Source organism: Lacerta agilis, chromosome 10 (genome assembly GCF_009819535.1).
Source record: "Lacerta agilis isolate rLacAgi1 chromosome 10, rLacAgi1.pri, whole genome shotgun sequence".
Lineage (NCBI taxonomy): Eukaryota > Metazoa > Chordata > Lepidosauria > Squamata > Lacertidae > Lacerta > Lacerta agilis.
The window spans coordinates 52549921-52562863 of record NC_046321.1 but is presented as its reverse complement, the minus strand read 5'-3'; the positions used below and the strand labels follow the sequence as shown (position 1 = coordinate 52562863).

The following is a 12943-nucleotide window of genomic DNA, read 5'->3' as shown; positions in this document are numbered from 1 at the left end:
CCTGCTACTGGATAATTTTAGCGCGATATGCCAGGGATTGAACATGAGGCCGTCTATAATTGAGCTACGGCACCTTCCATACTCTTGTGTGAAGTAGAAGCACAAGTATATATGGCTATGGGATAAGACAGAGCTACAGTGAATAAGGATTACAGTGAGGGTTGCAGCCTGTGACTTACCAAAAGATACAAATGTGCCAACATCAGCACAATTGCTGTGTATTCATGTAATTCTGGCTAACGTGAGAATTGTACATGGTCACAGATAGACAGGACCAAGCTCAAGGACAGTAATCAGGAAAGAATACAAAAACATTGGCACATGTGCAGTGGCATAGCCTGGGTTGCCAGCGCCCAGGTGGGGTGGGTGGGAGGCAAACGGATGGAGAATGCATGCGCATTCAGCTGCCTAACGGCACCTGTGTCACCCAGGAGAGCATAGCCACAGAGATAAGAAAAGAAGAGTTGTTCCATTGTCTAGAAATTTTACTTCCTGGTTTCACATGGAGATGTTTTCAATGGACCCCAGCGACAGAAGTACACAGCTATATTGAGGTAGCACTGGGTATTGAAATTTTGTGCTGCTAACAATTTTGCGCCCTGTCCCCACGCTACGACACTGCACATGTGTAAACAGGCCTGAGTGTTTTTACCATGCAATTCAAACGGAAGTTTTAACATGGCGCTGTCACGCAGCAGATTTGTGCAGTACAGCCAGGTCTGAGTTTTAGGTGTATTCATCGTGAAAAGTGCTGTGCAATCAATCCAAAGATTTTTCTAATGTCTGGAGTCCCATGTTGAAGATTCCTAGATCCAATCCACCCCACATACTAGCCATGAGCTCCCCCAAGTTGTGATCATTCAGGGAGCCTGCCAATTGTCACTTGCGTACAATCGAGCTTGTTCCATAGGTGTTTTAAGTGAGGCTGTGCAATCCTATTCAAGATGGCAGCAGATGTTGCCTACCAGAACTGAGGGTCTCTACCAAGCTGGCTGTTGCTGCCCTTGCTCATTGTGCCTTATGAACATGACTGGCTGCATTTAGCATGATTCCCACCATAGAGATATCATAAAAAGTATACATGGCATTAAACAAGACTGGTTTTATCTGCTGCCTGGCCACCTTATCATTACCAAATTCATATACGGTATGTCAGTGCAGGTCTCTTGTGCATCTTCATACTTTTGTCAAGTATGAAATGTCAACTGAGTCCCTATTAGCTGTGGGCCACTTTCTTACTTGAAAAACCTCTGTAAGTAGTCTTCATGATTCAGCTCTCTTAATGCCAATGAATAGCCTTCATGATTCAGCCAATGAATATCAATTGAGCTTACAATTTAGACTAAGGGGGGGGGGGTGACCATAAATATTTAAATGGCTCTAAGCAATTGAATTTCCCATGCCCTTGGGATTATCCATTCTTTTTAGATTTGCTCTTATTTATTTATTTATTTTAAATCACTTTTCAATCAGCATTGTTTTTATTTGGTTCATTAAATCTGATTCATCTTTTTGTGATGTGGTTTGCTCATAAAGTGAATGGGGTGCAGGAGAGGTTGGTAATAGACTCTGAAATTAATCATCTCCACAATCTGAAGCTGATGCCAGAAGCTGTTTTCCCCCCCCCTGTTCCTTTCATTCTCCCATCACTGCATGTCCAGCACGCTTTCCCAGATGCTTCATATTTGCTAACTTCTTGCATATGAAACCACAAAGCTTACTCATGTCTCCTAATTTTGTTATGCATTTTCCTGAATGAATACAAACCTGTGGTTCTTCTTCCTTGCGAACTCTTAAAAATCGGTGCCAATTCAATGTTACGTTAACAGTGGGATTTGCATATGAAATATGCAATGCAGTTATTATTGCTTAGTTTGTATATGCTATGTTTTGGAAGGCTTTCTCATGCTCCTGCTTCATATGTTAATCCTACATGGACCTCCTCTTCCAATACTCATACATGCAGTGGAGTGTGTGTGTGTGTGTGTGTGTGTGTGTGTGATTGCTGCATGCAGTAATCTTCATGTCTGTTTCAGGCTCTTGCCTGGAATTGCTTTCTATGCTGGGACCCTGTTAATTTGTAAAGCAGTTCACCAAGAAGATAAAATTTAAGCTCTCCTGGGAAGGTGAATGCAATATTAATAATATCCAGATCTGCTATAGTGCACAGTAAACCTACTTTGTCTAATATCTATAAGACTGAAAAGATATTGCACTCTTTTAAAAAGCGAAGATGGAATTCAAAAGCTTTTTAATGGCTTTTGTCTCTGTTTGTAGCCATGGCCAAAAATCTCTTTAACCTTCCCTCTCTACCCACATCTGAACAACAGTTACAAATGGCATCCCAACATTTGATTGCTACCATTCCTAAATAAGTGCTAAATCAAGTACTTATTGCTGGAAGCTCCATTTTGTTCCTCCACTCTCTCTCTCTACCAGCCTGACACCCAAAGGAAAATAAACCAGATAACCATGATTGTCTAACAGATTCAGTAAAAGGGCTCCTTGAATTAGGCCTGCGACAGGGTGCAACTTCCTGCCAGTGCTGCTGGACCTGATTGTTGTTGTTGTTTAGTCGTTTAGTCGTGTCCGACTCTTCGTGACCCCATGGACCAGAGCGCACCAGGCACTCCTGTCTTCTACTGCCTCCCGCAGTTTGGTCAAACTCATGTTAGTAGCTTTGAGGCCACTGTCCAACCATCTTGTCCTCTTTCGTCCCCTTCTCCTTGTGCCCTCCATCTTTCCCAACACCAGGGTCTTTTCCAGGGAGTCTTCTCTTCTCATGAGGTGGCCAAAGTATTGGAGTGTCAGCTTCAGGATCTGTCCTTCCGGTGAGCACTCAGGGCTGATTTCCTTAAGAATGGATAGGTTTGATCTTCTTGCAGTTCATGGGACTCTCAAGAGCTCCCAAGACCTCATTAGATTAACATTATAAAGGTAAAGGAAAAGGACCCCTGACAATTAAGTCCAGTCACAAACGATTCTAGGGTTGCGGCGCTCATCTCGCTTTACTGGCCGAGGGAGCCGACATTTGTCCGCAGACAGCTTCCGGGTCATGTGGCCAGCATGACAAAGCTGCTTCTGGTGAAACCAGAGCAGCGCATGTCCAGTGTGAATAAGCAAAACACTATTGAGGCTTTTAAGTTAGTGGTGAATAACCTCTTAAATGCACAATGAATAGCCTCTTTTTAATTGTCCCAGTATCCATTCTAATCTTGCAAATGGGCCAGAAAAAAAGAATTACTGGTTTATGCTAATTATTTTTCTTTTCATATTTTATATAGCGAGAACACACTATTTTCTGGTTTGAGAGAAAAGCAGTAATTAACCCTCCTCCCATCCATGGCAACCGAAAAAGGCATTAAGGCTGCAGTTCTATACATGTTTAGCTGAGAACAAGTCCCCTTGAACTCAGTGGACTTTACTTCTGAGTAGACATGCATAGGATTGTGCTGTGAGAAATTCAAGGGGCAATTAAGAGGTTGTTCACCACCATTCCTGCACCCATGCCCATCAAGGAAGAATACAATGGATTGGCCTCCAGTGAAGAAACTTAATTAAAATTGCTGGAAACCTATGCTGTTTTTGCTTGTCTAGAATGCCCATTTTTATTCTTCCAGCTAATTGGGGGAAAGCAAAGCCACAGCAATGCTAAAGGAAGACCTAACAGAAAATGTGGAAGCAATCTAGCTTAAAATATAAAGGTTTCTTTCATCTAGATTTTATCCATTTTTTTCTGTTAGGTCTTTCTTTCCTTCTTTCTTTCTTTCTTTCTTTCTTTCTTTCTTTCTTTCTTTGGCAAAGTTTAGATGATATTCCCAACTTTTTGTGATGACTTGTAGTTCTTTAAATAGAAAGGAAATCATTAAAACTGTATAAAAAAAACTCTTTTCTTTTTTCTCAGTCTTCTCTTTTTTCTATTTCTTCCTTTCCTTTATTGAACATTCACAACTTCCTATAATAAGCCGGCCATGCATGAACCTGATGAAATTTTGTTGGAACTAATATGAAATGGAGTCCTCCCCCCCCCACCTTTCTATATATAACATATATAACATATATATAACATGCCGTGCTCTGGTCCATGAGGTCATGAAGAGTCGGACACAACTGAACGACTAAGCAACAACAATATATAACAACACAATGTGTTTATGTTTAATCAAAGCCAACCTTTCTGTTAAGGATCCATTGTAGTTGATCATTGGTACTCCAAGCAACTAAGCAACTGCCCTGGGCTACCAAGAATTCCAAGCTTGGCTCCTTTTGCCTGCTGGGCTCAAGGTGATAGTGGGGACATCTCTAATAAGAGAGGCTCACCTTGAAACTCTATTGGAGTTTCCTAGAGAGCAGTTTTCTCCCTACTTCCATGATGTCCACCCTGAACTGTTTAGCGGCAAAGTGGTATTGGTCAAGGAGGGAGGAAACTGATGTTGTTATTAGTGGCAACAGAATAACACCAAGGTAAGTACCTCCAAGGAGATAAGCAGAGCTGTTATTCTGTTGTCTATTGCCTGCACTTATCCTTTGGGCTCATCCAATCCTCTGATTCCCTTCCTTTGGTCCATCATCTTCTGCCATTAGTTAGCTTTGTCCCCCAGTGCCTTCCATTAACCCTCTCATTGGTTCCTTCCCAGTAGCTGCCCACTTAATATAGTGTCCAAGACCAACGAGACCCATTGCAATTCTACTGTGGCCCATTTTCTGTATTTTTCTTTTAAGTTCAGTTAATACATTTATGATTACTTTCCATGGCATAAAAAAATGATTGTTTTCTGTTGTGAGAAAAAGCTCTGCTCTTTAAACACCATCTTGAGACGTGTAACGTTTATGAGTGGGTTTGCTTATACTTCACTAAAGACATGGCAGCTTTTTAAAACTTTGGAGACAACCAAGCCCTACAATAGTTGGAAATAGATAACTTAATGAATGGCTGTTAAGTTGAGAAAAACACGAGCAATACTTTCAACATCAAGGAGGCCATAGATATTATATTTTACAACGCAAATATTACCAAGCTTGGTGTTTTAAATTCATGATCCTTCCAACTTATAGCAAGGATGGGGGACCTGTGACCTTCCAGATATCTTTTTAAAAATAATAATAATATTTAATAAGATTTTCCAATTAAAACCAAATTACAATACATGATTACATTTTCCATACTCCTCTTTCTCTCACCAAGGGGAGCAAACAAAACAAGCCGCCCTCCCACTGGGGCAGCCCACAATTCTTTCTCAACAATATTTGGAGAGCCCCAAATTCCTCATGCCTGGCTTATAGTGTGGACAGTTGTTACAACCTGATTATAACCCGAACCTCAATAAAGGCTGGAAATCCCTTTGGAATTTCTCCTTTGTCGATCGTCAATCCACAGTTGCAAGAAGCAATATCTATTTTCAATCCCCTTTTCTATTTCCTTTTGCAGCCTTTTGATCAAGGAAGAGTTCACAAAGTCTTCCGCACCTTATACAGCAGACTTCATGCTCTTAATAAACTCTCCTCTAAAGCTGCTAACGTCTGATACCTGGAATGTCTATCCAAGATAACTCCTATAATGTCCTAAAATTCTGTTCTGTCGCTTGCGTTTCTTACTGGACAATGTGGAAGCTTTTGCCAGTCATTTTGATGTAATTAATTAATTGCTGCTCTTTAGTCCTTACTGTAAAACACAAAGGAAGTTGCGGTGCTGCTACCACATTTTAGATGACTCTGTACCTTTATCATTTTATGCAGTGTTTAGGCCAGCTGAGTAACAAGTAGGCTTAGACAGTAGGCACCGGTGTGAGATTTAAATGTACTTTCAACTAAAATGCCTGTCATATTTTGCACAGATTTAAGCAGATTTTCTTAAGAGAATACTGATAAAAATGACTCTTTAGAATCATATGTAACTTTAAACCTATGCAAATTTTATCTCAATCCTCTTTTTAATATTTTTTTTGCTAAATTTAAACCAAAATAACTTGAGCTAGCTTTTCAACTAAAACATAATCTTTTTTAAAAAAAAAAAAAACCCAAAACAAAACAAAAAACGAAATCTAGGCAATGGCACTGTACCAAAAGTGGATGGAGTGTTTCCTTGAGCTTATCTAAATAATAAATTGTTTCAGTTAGCATGTGTGTGATTTGAAGCTATCTTTGGATCCAGGATTTTTTTTTTTAAAAGTTGTGCTAATTTTTTTATATGTGCTGAAACGGCAGAATCTGTTTTCGTTTGTAGAACTTTTGAAATAGCTTTCAAAGTGTGCAGCTTTAACTTCTTCATGTGTGTTCTCTCTAATTGATGTTGCTTTTAACTCGCAGGCTGGTCTCCCTCCCTAACCCCTTTATTAATGAGTGGTGGTCCTGTCCCCCTGGGTGGCAGGCCCACCCTTCTTCACCAAGCTGCTGCCCAGGGAAATGTAACTTTATTGTCAATGCTGCTTAATGAAGAAGGTCTGGACATTAATGACTCCTGTGAAGATGGCTATTCTGCCTTGTATTCTGCTGCTATGAATGGACATACAGGTATGGATTTTGTCCGTGCCCTGACTTTACTATCTGTTGTGTTTATATGTGTTTTTGTAGTGCAGGGGAGGAATTCCGCAGTGCACTAAGGTGATTGTTCCACCAGGGCAAACATTTTGGCTTCCCAGAGAGAACAATCCCCACTCTCCTTTCTCTAGGCTTCTCCTAACAACCCCCTGAGCCCATTTTTGGGAGTGTGGGAAGATAAGGGGAAGCCCCCATTGCACAACCAGAAGTCCTCATAGATCGGACACATTAATTGAATCCCACCCTATGTACTTAACAGTGAAATCATATACATGGCTATGCAGAAGCAAGTCCCATTGATTTCAGTGGGGTTTATTCCCATGCAAACAAGGGCAGGGTTGCCTAAGGTTGCAGCACTAGACACCAGGGGTGAGGAAACCGGTCAGGTCAGTGGGCCTACCTCTTGGCCAAATTTTGGACAGGTGGGCAGTTAATTGCCTGATGCCACCGTGACATCAGGTGATGATTGTCAGGGTTTCAAAGCAGTATCACACACATATAATGTCAGGTGTGTAGCAGGTGGATTTGCTTTGGGGGAAATGGCCAACTGGAGACAGGGTCAAATTTGGATTGCAAGGCAAAAGTTTCCCACCCATCCTATGCACACTTACCTAGGGGTTTGTCTCACTGGACTGTTGCGGGGAGCCGGGCTTTTTAGTAGACATGTATAGGATTCCATACCCTCCAACATTGATGAAAATAGGGACATCCGTTTCCATAACAATAAATAATAATAATTTTATTATTTATACCCCAAGCATCTGACTAGGTTACCCCGGCAACTCTGGGCAGCTTCCAACATGTATAAAAACACAATAACATTAAAAAAAATCCCTATACAGGGCTGCCTTTAGATGTCTTTTAAATGTTGTATAGTTACGTATCTCCTTGGCTTGGGGGGGGGTCACATAATTCCACATCCTCCCAACATTTCTCCACTGAAAATAGGGCCGTCGTAAGGATCATTCTGTGATCAAATCAGAAACCAGGACAGCTTCTGTGGATCCAGGACTGTCCCTGGAAAATAGGGACACTTGGAGAATTTGGAATTGCACTGTTATTAATGTGGCACCTGGCGGTATGCCCTTGATCTTCCATTCTGAAATTATATAGAGAAAATGGTATTAACATCAAAGTATTGCTGAGACATTTCAAAACAGTTTAAGCAAATGGAAAGCTTTTCTGGTCAAATTTTTTTTTTATCACTCCTGGTAAATATTCAAGACTTGTATATGTTGGAAGGAAGGCAACAGTCTACTGAGAAACAGGTACAATTTGGATGGAAACTTGATAGCTGTGTTTCTTCTGCCTAACAAATAATAAAAGCAATCACAGGGAGAAACACACAATGAGGTAGAAAAGCTTGGGGTTTTCAGTGGGCTGTCACGACGATAACGATTTGGATTTGTTTTCAGAATGAGGAAATATATCAGTACCAAGTTCAATATTTTATTTATGACAGCGGAGAGGAGTGGTTGCAGAGAAATCCAGGTTCTTCTCTGTGGTTGGGCATTAAAGTTCACTGAGTGACCTTGGGCAAGCTGTTGTCTCTCTGCTTGGCAAAGTTATGGGAAAGCTGAATTGTTGCTCTGTATTCCAGAGAGGAATGGCAGGGTCAAACCATGAACCAGTGCAGATCCTGAACAACTTGATCTTTCAGCTTTCAGAATAGCTGCTGGTGTGAGACATTAATATAAGCTCTTGGGTCTGATTGCAGCCCTTCTACAATGGTCTGCTTCCCCTGTAGACAAAGCTGTGTCTACATTTGGGTCAGGAAGTGACACTTGCTGCCTCAGAATCCTATACGCACTTCATCAGATTTGAGCAGAGGTAGCATAGAAAGCCGTTGGGGTGGCAGTGGTTGCAAGGGAAACTTGGAGGAACATAAGAAGAATCCTTTTGGATTAGACCAACATTTCAGTTGCCAGCTTCCCGGTGTGGCCAATCACAATTCTCCCACAAGCTACACATGAAGGTAGTAGACCTGTCCCATCATTTCTTCTTGGCAAACGACATTCTGCCTCCGAATGGGGAGCGTGAATGCAGTGACGGAGCTTCATGCTCCGGGAGCGGAGAGCAGGTGGGGGTGGGGCTGGCGTGTATCCTGGGAGTGTGGCACCCTGCCTGCAGGGGCGTGGCACCCAGCGCAGGCGGGGGGCGGCCGCGATGGCACCCCACCGGGATCGCGCTGGGTGCCATGCCCCTGCAGGCACTCCTCTTCCTCCGCCAGTGCGTGAATGTAGCCATCATGACTTGTAGCAATAGACATCTCCGTGGGTTTTTCTTATCAATTTACTAAGTCATCTTAAGCTAGCAGCCATCACCAAATCTTGTGACAGCAAAATCCAAAGCTGGAAAATTTCCAGTGTATTCTAAAGCATTAAAAGGCTCAGAAATGTTTTTCTTTCTGTATTGGCTCCCTGTTTGTGGAGTGTTCTCCCCAGGGAAGTTCACCTGGTGCCTTCATTATGTACTGTATATTCTGGCGTATAAGACTACTTTTTAATCCAGGAAAATCTTCTCAAAAGTTGGGGGTCGTCTTATACGCCGGGTGGAGAATCTGCGGCCGAGTATATCTCAAACTCTATATTTTAACTGGAAAAGTTGGGGGTCGTTTTATACACCCAGTCGTCTTATACGCCGGAAAATACAGTATTTTTAGGTGAAAACATTTCTTTTCAACCAAGCCTTGGGCTGAATAATATTCTGTGGCCTTTTAAATGTGTCTGTGGGAAGAGGGGGGTTATTGTTTTGCTGTTTGGTTTTAATTTTTCTACTTGCTTTTATCCTGTATTTTATTCTGTGAACCGCCCTGAGATCTTATGAGGAAGGGTGTTATATAAATCTAATAAATAAAATAAAAATAAAAAAGAACTTGGTGAATGGGAAGACGTTGTTAATTTGCTCTCTCTCTATATATATATATGAGAGGTAAGTTTGCCTTGCCCAGGTGTCCTAGTAAGCTGGCATCACAGTACAGAATATTGCCTTCGGTAGACAAGAACATACAAAGAGCCTGCTGGATCAGGCCAAAGACCCATCTACTCCAGCACTCTGTTTCAACAGTGGACAACCAGATATCCAAAGGAACTTTTATGGTTACATACTGTAGATGCACGGTTTCTGAGGAATGCTCTCTGGTTTTCAGACCCTTATCTCTCCCTCTTATATATCAATATGCCTTTGTGTTTTCCAACTCCTAGATTGTGTAAGATTGCTGCTGACTTCAGAAGCTCAAGTTGATCCTGTTGATAAAAATGGCTTTACACCCTTGTGTTCAGCAGTTGCTCAGGGACATTGCAAGTAAGTAACGTGGCAATTATGTGTTTCTCCAGACACAGAACTCCTTGTAATCTTTTAAGTATTGGGGTGCGCAAGCTGCGAGAGAAAAAAACGTGCTCAATTAAAGACTTATTCCTGCCTATAATCCTCAGTTGTAATATTATTATGAGATTTTCTGTTAGAAGTAGAGATGTTTGGGGATTTTTTTTTTAAAAAAAAGCTCTCGAGTTTCTGTGATTTTATTACAATAAAGCCATGCTCCAAAAAAGATTTCGCTTTCATGCTTGTGTGCAAGCACATGCTGCAAGCATTTTAAGTTATATATTTGTATTTTAATGTTGTAAAGCTTCCTGTGGTCTTCAGATGAAGGGCAGTCTATAAATTTAATAAATAATAGTGTTCTTTCAAATGGGAAAAATGGGTCTTTCCTTCTAAAAACACATCTCTTAACCGGAGCTCTGGGCGGATTTATGGTCAAGCTTCCACTGAAAGCCTTATCAGCCATTTCCTTGAGCGCAAAAATTAAATGAAAAGCATGTGCTGGCAGCTGATGGGGAAATTACATCCATTGATATTTTGCCTTTGATCCTTCAAAAAGTGGTGTGCCTACAGAAAAAGCCCCCTCAGTTGGGGTATAATATGTCAAAGAGCAAGGATGTTTCGTTTAACGCAGTGCCTGAGGAAACGGAATAAAGGCACACTTTTGTAGGACTTTGATGGTAACTGACTGAAGCAATACATTACAATTTTGAAAAGCTGACTGCTTTCTTGTGAGAAATATTTGTGTTCTATATTTAACCATGGTAGGATATGAGGGGGGTGGTGGTGGTTGGGATTGGCTGGTAAGGTGAGGAAGCCGAAGTTATCCGCAAATCAGATTTAAAAATTGTCAATTCCTCACTGTTATCAAGGTGTGAGAAACTATTTAAATAGCCCCAGAGAGGAGAGGTATGAGTATTGTGAGCTAGATTCTCTAATGTGAGCCTATCTCAGAGCTTTCACGCTTATAATTGAAAAAGGTGTAACAGAACTTCCTCTAATAGTCTGCTTAAAGAGATTTGCTGAATTCATGCTTCTTCTTCTTTGCAAATCCTCCCCTCACCCAAAAAATAAAAAATAAAATTTAGAGCCGTACTACTCTTACTTGAAAGTAAGTCTCATTAGTTAGCTCTAAGAAAACATGCTAAAATTTTATTCTGGGTTTCCTATGCTGAGAGCTTACATTCAAGACCCCCCTCTATATAAAAACATAGTTTGTGTGCATTGGGTGGGTTACTTTGGCCTACAAGAAAGATAATGTGGATGCCAAATCCTGTAGTCATTATTGGGCATGTCTCGGCATGAGTATCCTTCCCACATTACAATTTTTGTGATAAGAGAATGTTGAGGAGGCTTGTGGTTTGTTGATTGCATCGTCGCATGCGAATAAGCATGGACCTGGCGTGCTCTGGTCCATGGGTTCACGAAGAGTCGGACACAACTAAACAACAAATACAAATAAGCTGATACTAATTTGTATTTGTTCCGTTTGTTTTACCGGAGCCTTTGCAGCGATAATTCAATTGTTTTATGTATATATCCCTTTTCATTTTGAAGGCTCTGAGCAGTAAGAATGTGGGATGGTATAATGGGACAAGGGGACGCGGGTGGCGCTGTGGTCTAGACCACAGAGCCTAGGGCTTGTTGATCAGAAGGTCGGCGGTTCAAATCCCCACAACGGGGTGAGCTCCCGTTGTTTGGTCCCTACTCCTGCCAACCTAGCAGTTCGAAAGCACATTAGAGTGCAAGTAGATAAATAGTTACTGCTCCGGCGGGAAGATAAACGGCGTTTCCCTGCGCTGCTCTGGTTCGCCAGAAGTGGCTTAGTCATGCTGGCCACATGACCCGGAAGCTGTCTGTGGACAAATGCCGGCTCCCTTGGCCTATAGAGCGAGATGAGCACGCAACCCCAGAGTCATCCGCGACCGGACCTAACGGTCAGGGGTACCTTTACCTTTACCTATAATGGGACAAGTATTCATGTTGTTGTGAGAGCAGCATGTGACTTTCAAGATACGCCTTTCATAGCTGCTGAATACTTTACATTTCTTGCTAAATGAAACTCTTTCACTACTCTATGAAAGATTGTAGAAAAACAGAGCTGATATCAGCTCTTTTCACGTAATCTTGTACCCATCCATCTTCTCGGGACTTGAATAGGATTAATTCTAATAGTACTGCAGTGATCCATATTTTACTGATGATTTGATTGTGTCTATGAGTGTATTCATCCTTATGGATGGTATCTCCAGCAAATTTTGCTGTTCCGTTTTCCTAGGGTTGCCAAAAAGTAAAAACCTGGGTACCCCGAAAGTTGTCGAGCTTTTGTTTTACAAAAACACAATTTTGCGATTGGCTTGCCTAAGATCTAGGACAAAGTGCCGCATTTCGTAAATTCCCCCTGGACGTCAGTTCCACCTTTCAGATTCAGACATATGGCAGCCCTATTTTTCCTTGCCACCCTAGCCGATACTGTTGCCGCTCTATAAATCTGGCATTTAAATGACTGAGGAGCTATTTATATTGGTTAGAACTCCACATAGTTCAGACAGGTGTGGTGCAGGTTTTCCTGTGGGGCTGTCAATCAGACTGATTCCTGACCTGAGGCAACCCTGTTATTCCAGTTACAGATAACATCCTTTCAGTGGAAAGTGTCACTTCTGCCATCTCGTCTGGTGGCTTGTCAGATTTTGCCCCAGAGTTCAGCACTCAGTTGAGAGGAGACTTGGATCGATCTCAACTTCCTGCCATTTGGAGAGCAATGTGCTCTCTTGTGACCATAACTTGTACCTATAACCCCTGCTCAATACATACATTTTAATTCTTTCTGCAGCTTTTGCTTTTATCTTCATTTCCTTTTAATCTCGGACAGCCCTGTCCTTATTTCCTCCTGCTTTCCCTCCCACAGTCTGAAGGATTCTTTTGCTTCTGTTCTTTACATGTTTTTATGCTTCTCATTTTTCCTCCTATTAATCAGTCCCTCTTAATTTTTCTAACACTTTGCCTCTTGTTTTCCTCCTCTCCTTGCCTAAATCTTTTCTTACCATACCTCTCTTGTTGCATATCTGTTCTGCTTGTCCTGACA

The 12943-nt window shown here is 41.6% G+C and overlaps 1 protein-coding gene across 5 annotated transcripts in view; it reads left to right on the top strand.

The window, feature by feature from the left end:
• CTTNBP2 (cortactin binding protein 2) overlaps positions 1-12943 on the top strand; it is a 109641-nt gene that overhangs the window by 52644 nt on the left and 44054 nt on the right. For 4 of the 5 annotated variants that reach the window (XM_033163394.1, XM_033163391.1, XM_033163395.1 and 1 more), the window contains 2 exons: positions 6307-6510; positions 9741-9840. In XM_033163394.1, the coding sequence (XP_033019285.1) occupies positions 6307-6510; positions 9741-9840 (304 nt within the window). The remainder of the gene's footprint in view (positions 1-6306; positions 6511-9740; positions 9841-12943) is intronic. The other variant, XM_033163392.1, reaches the window with a different exon arrangement.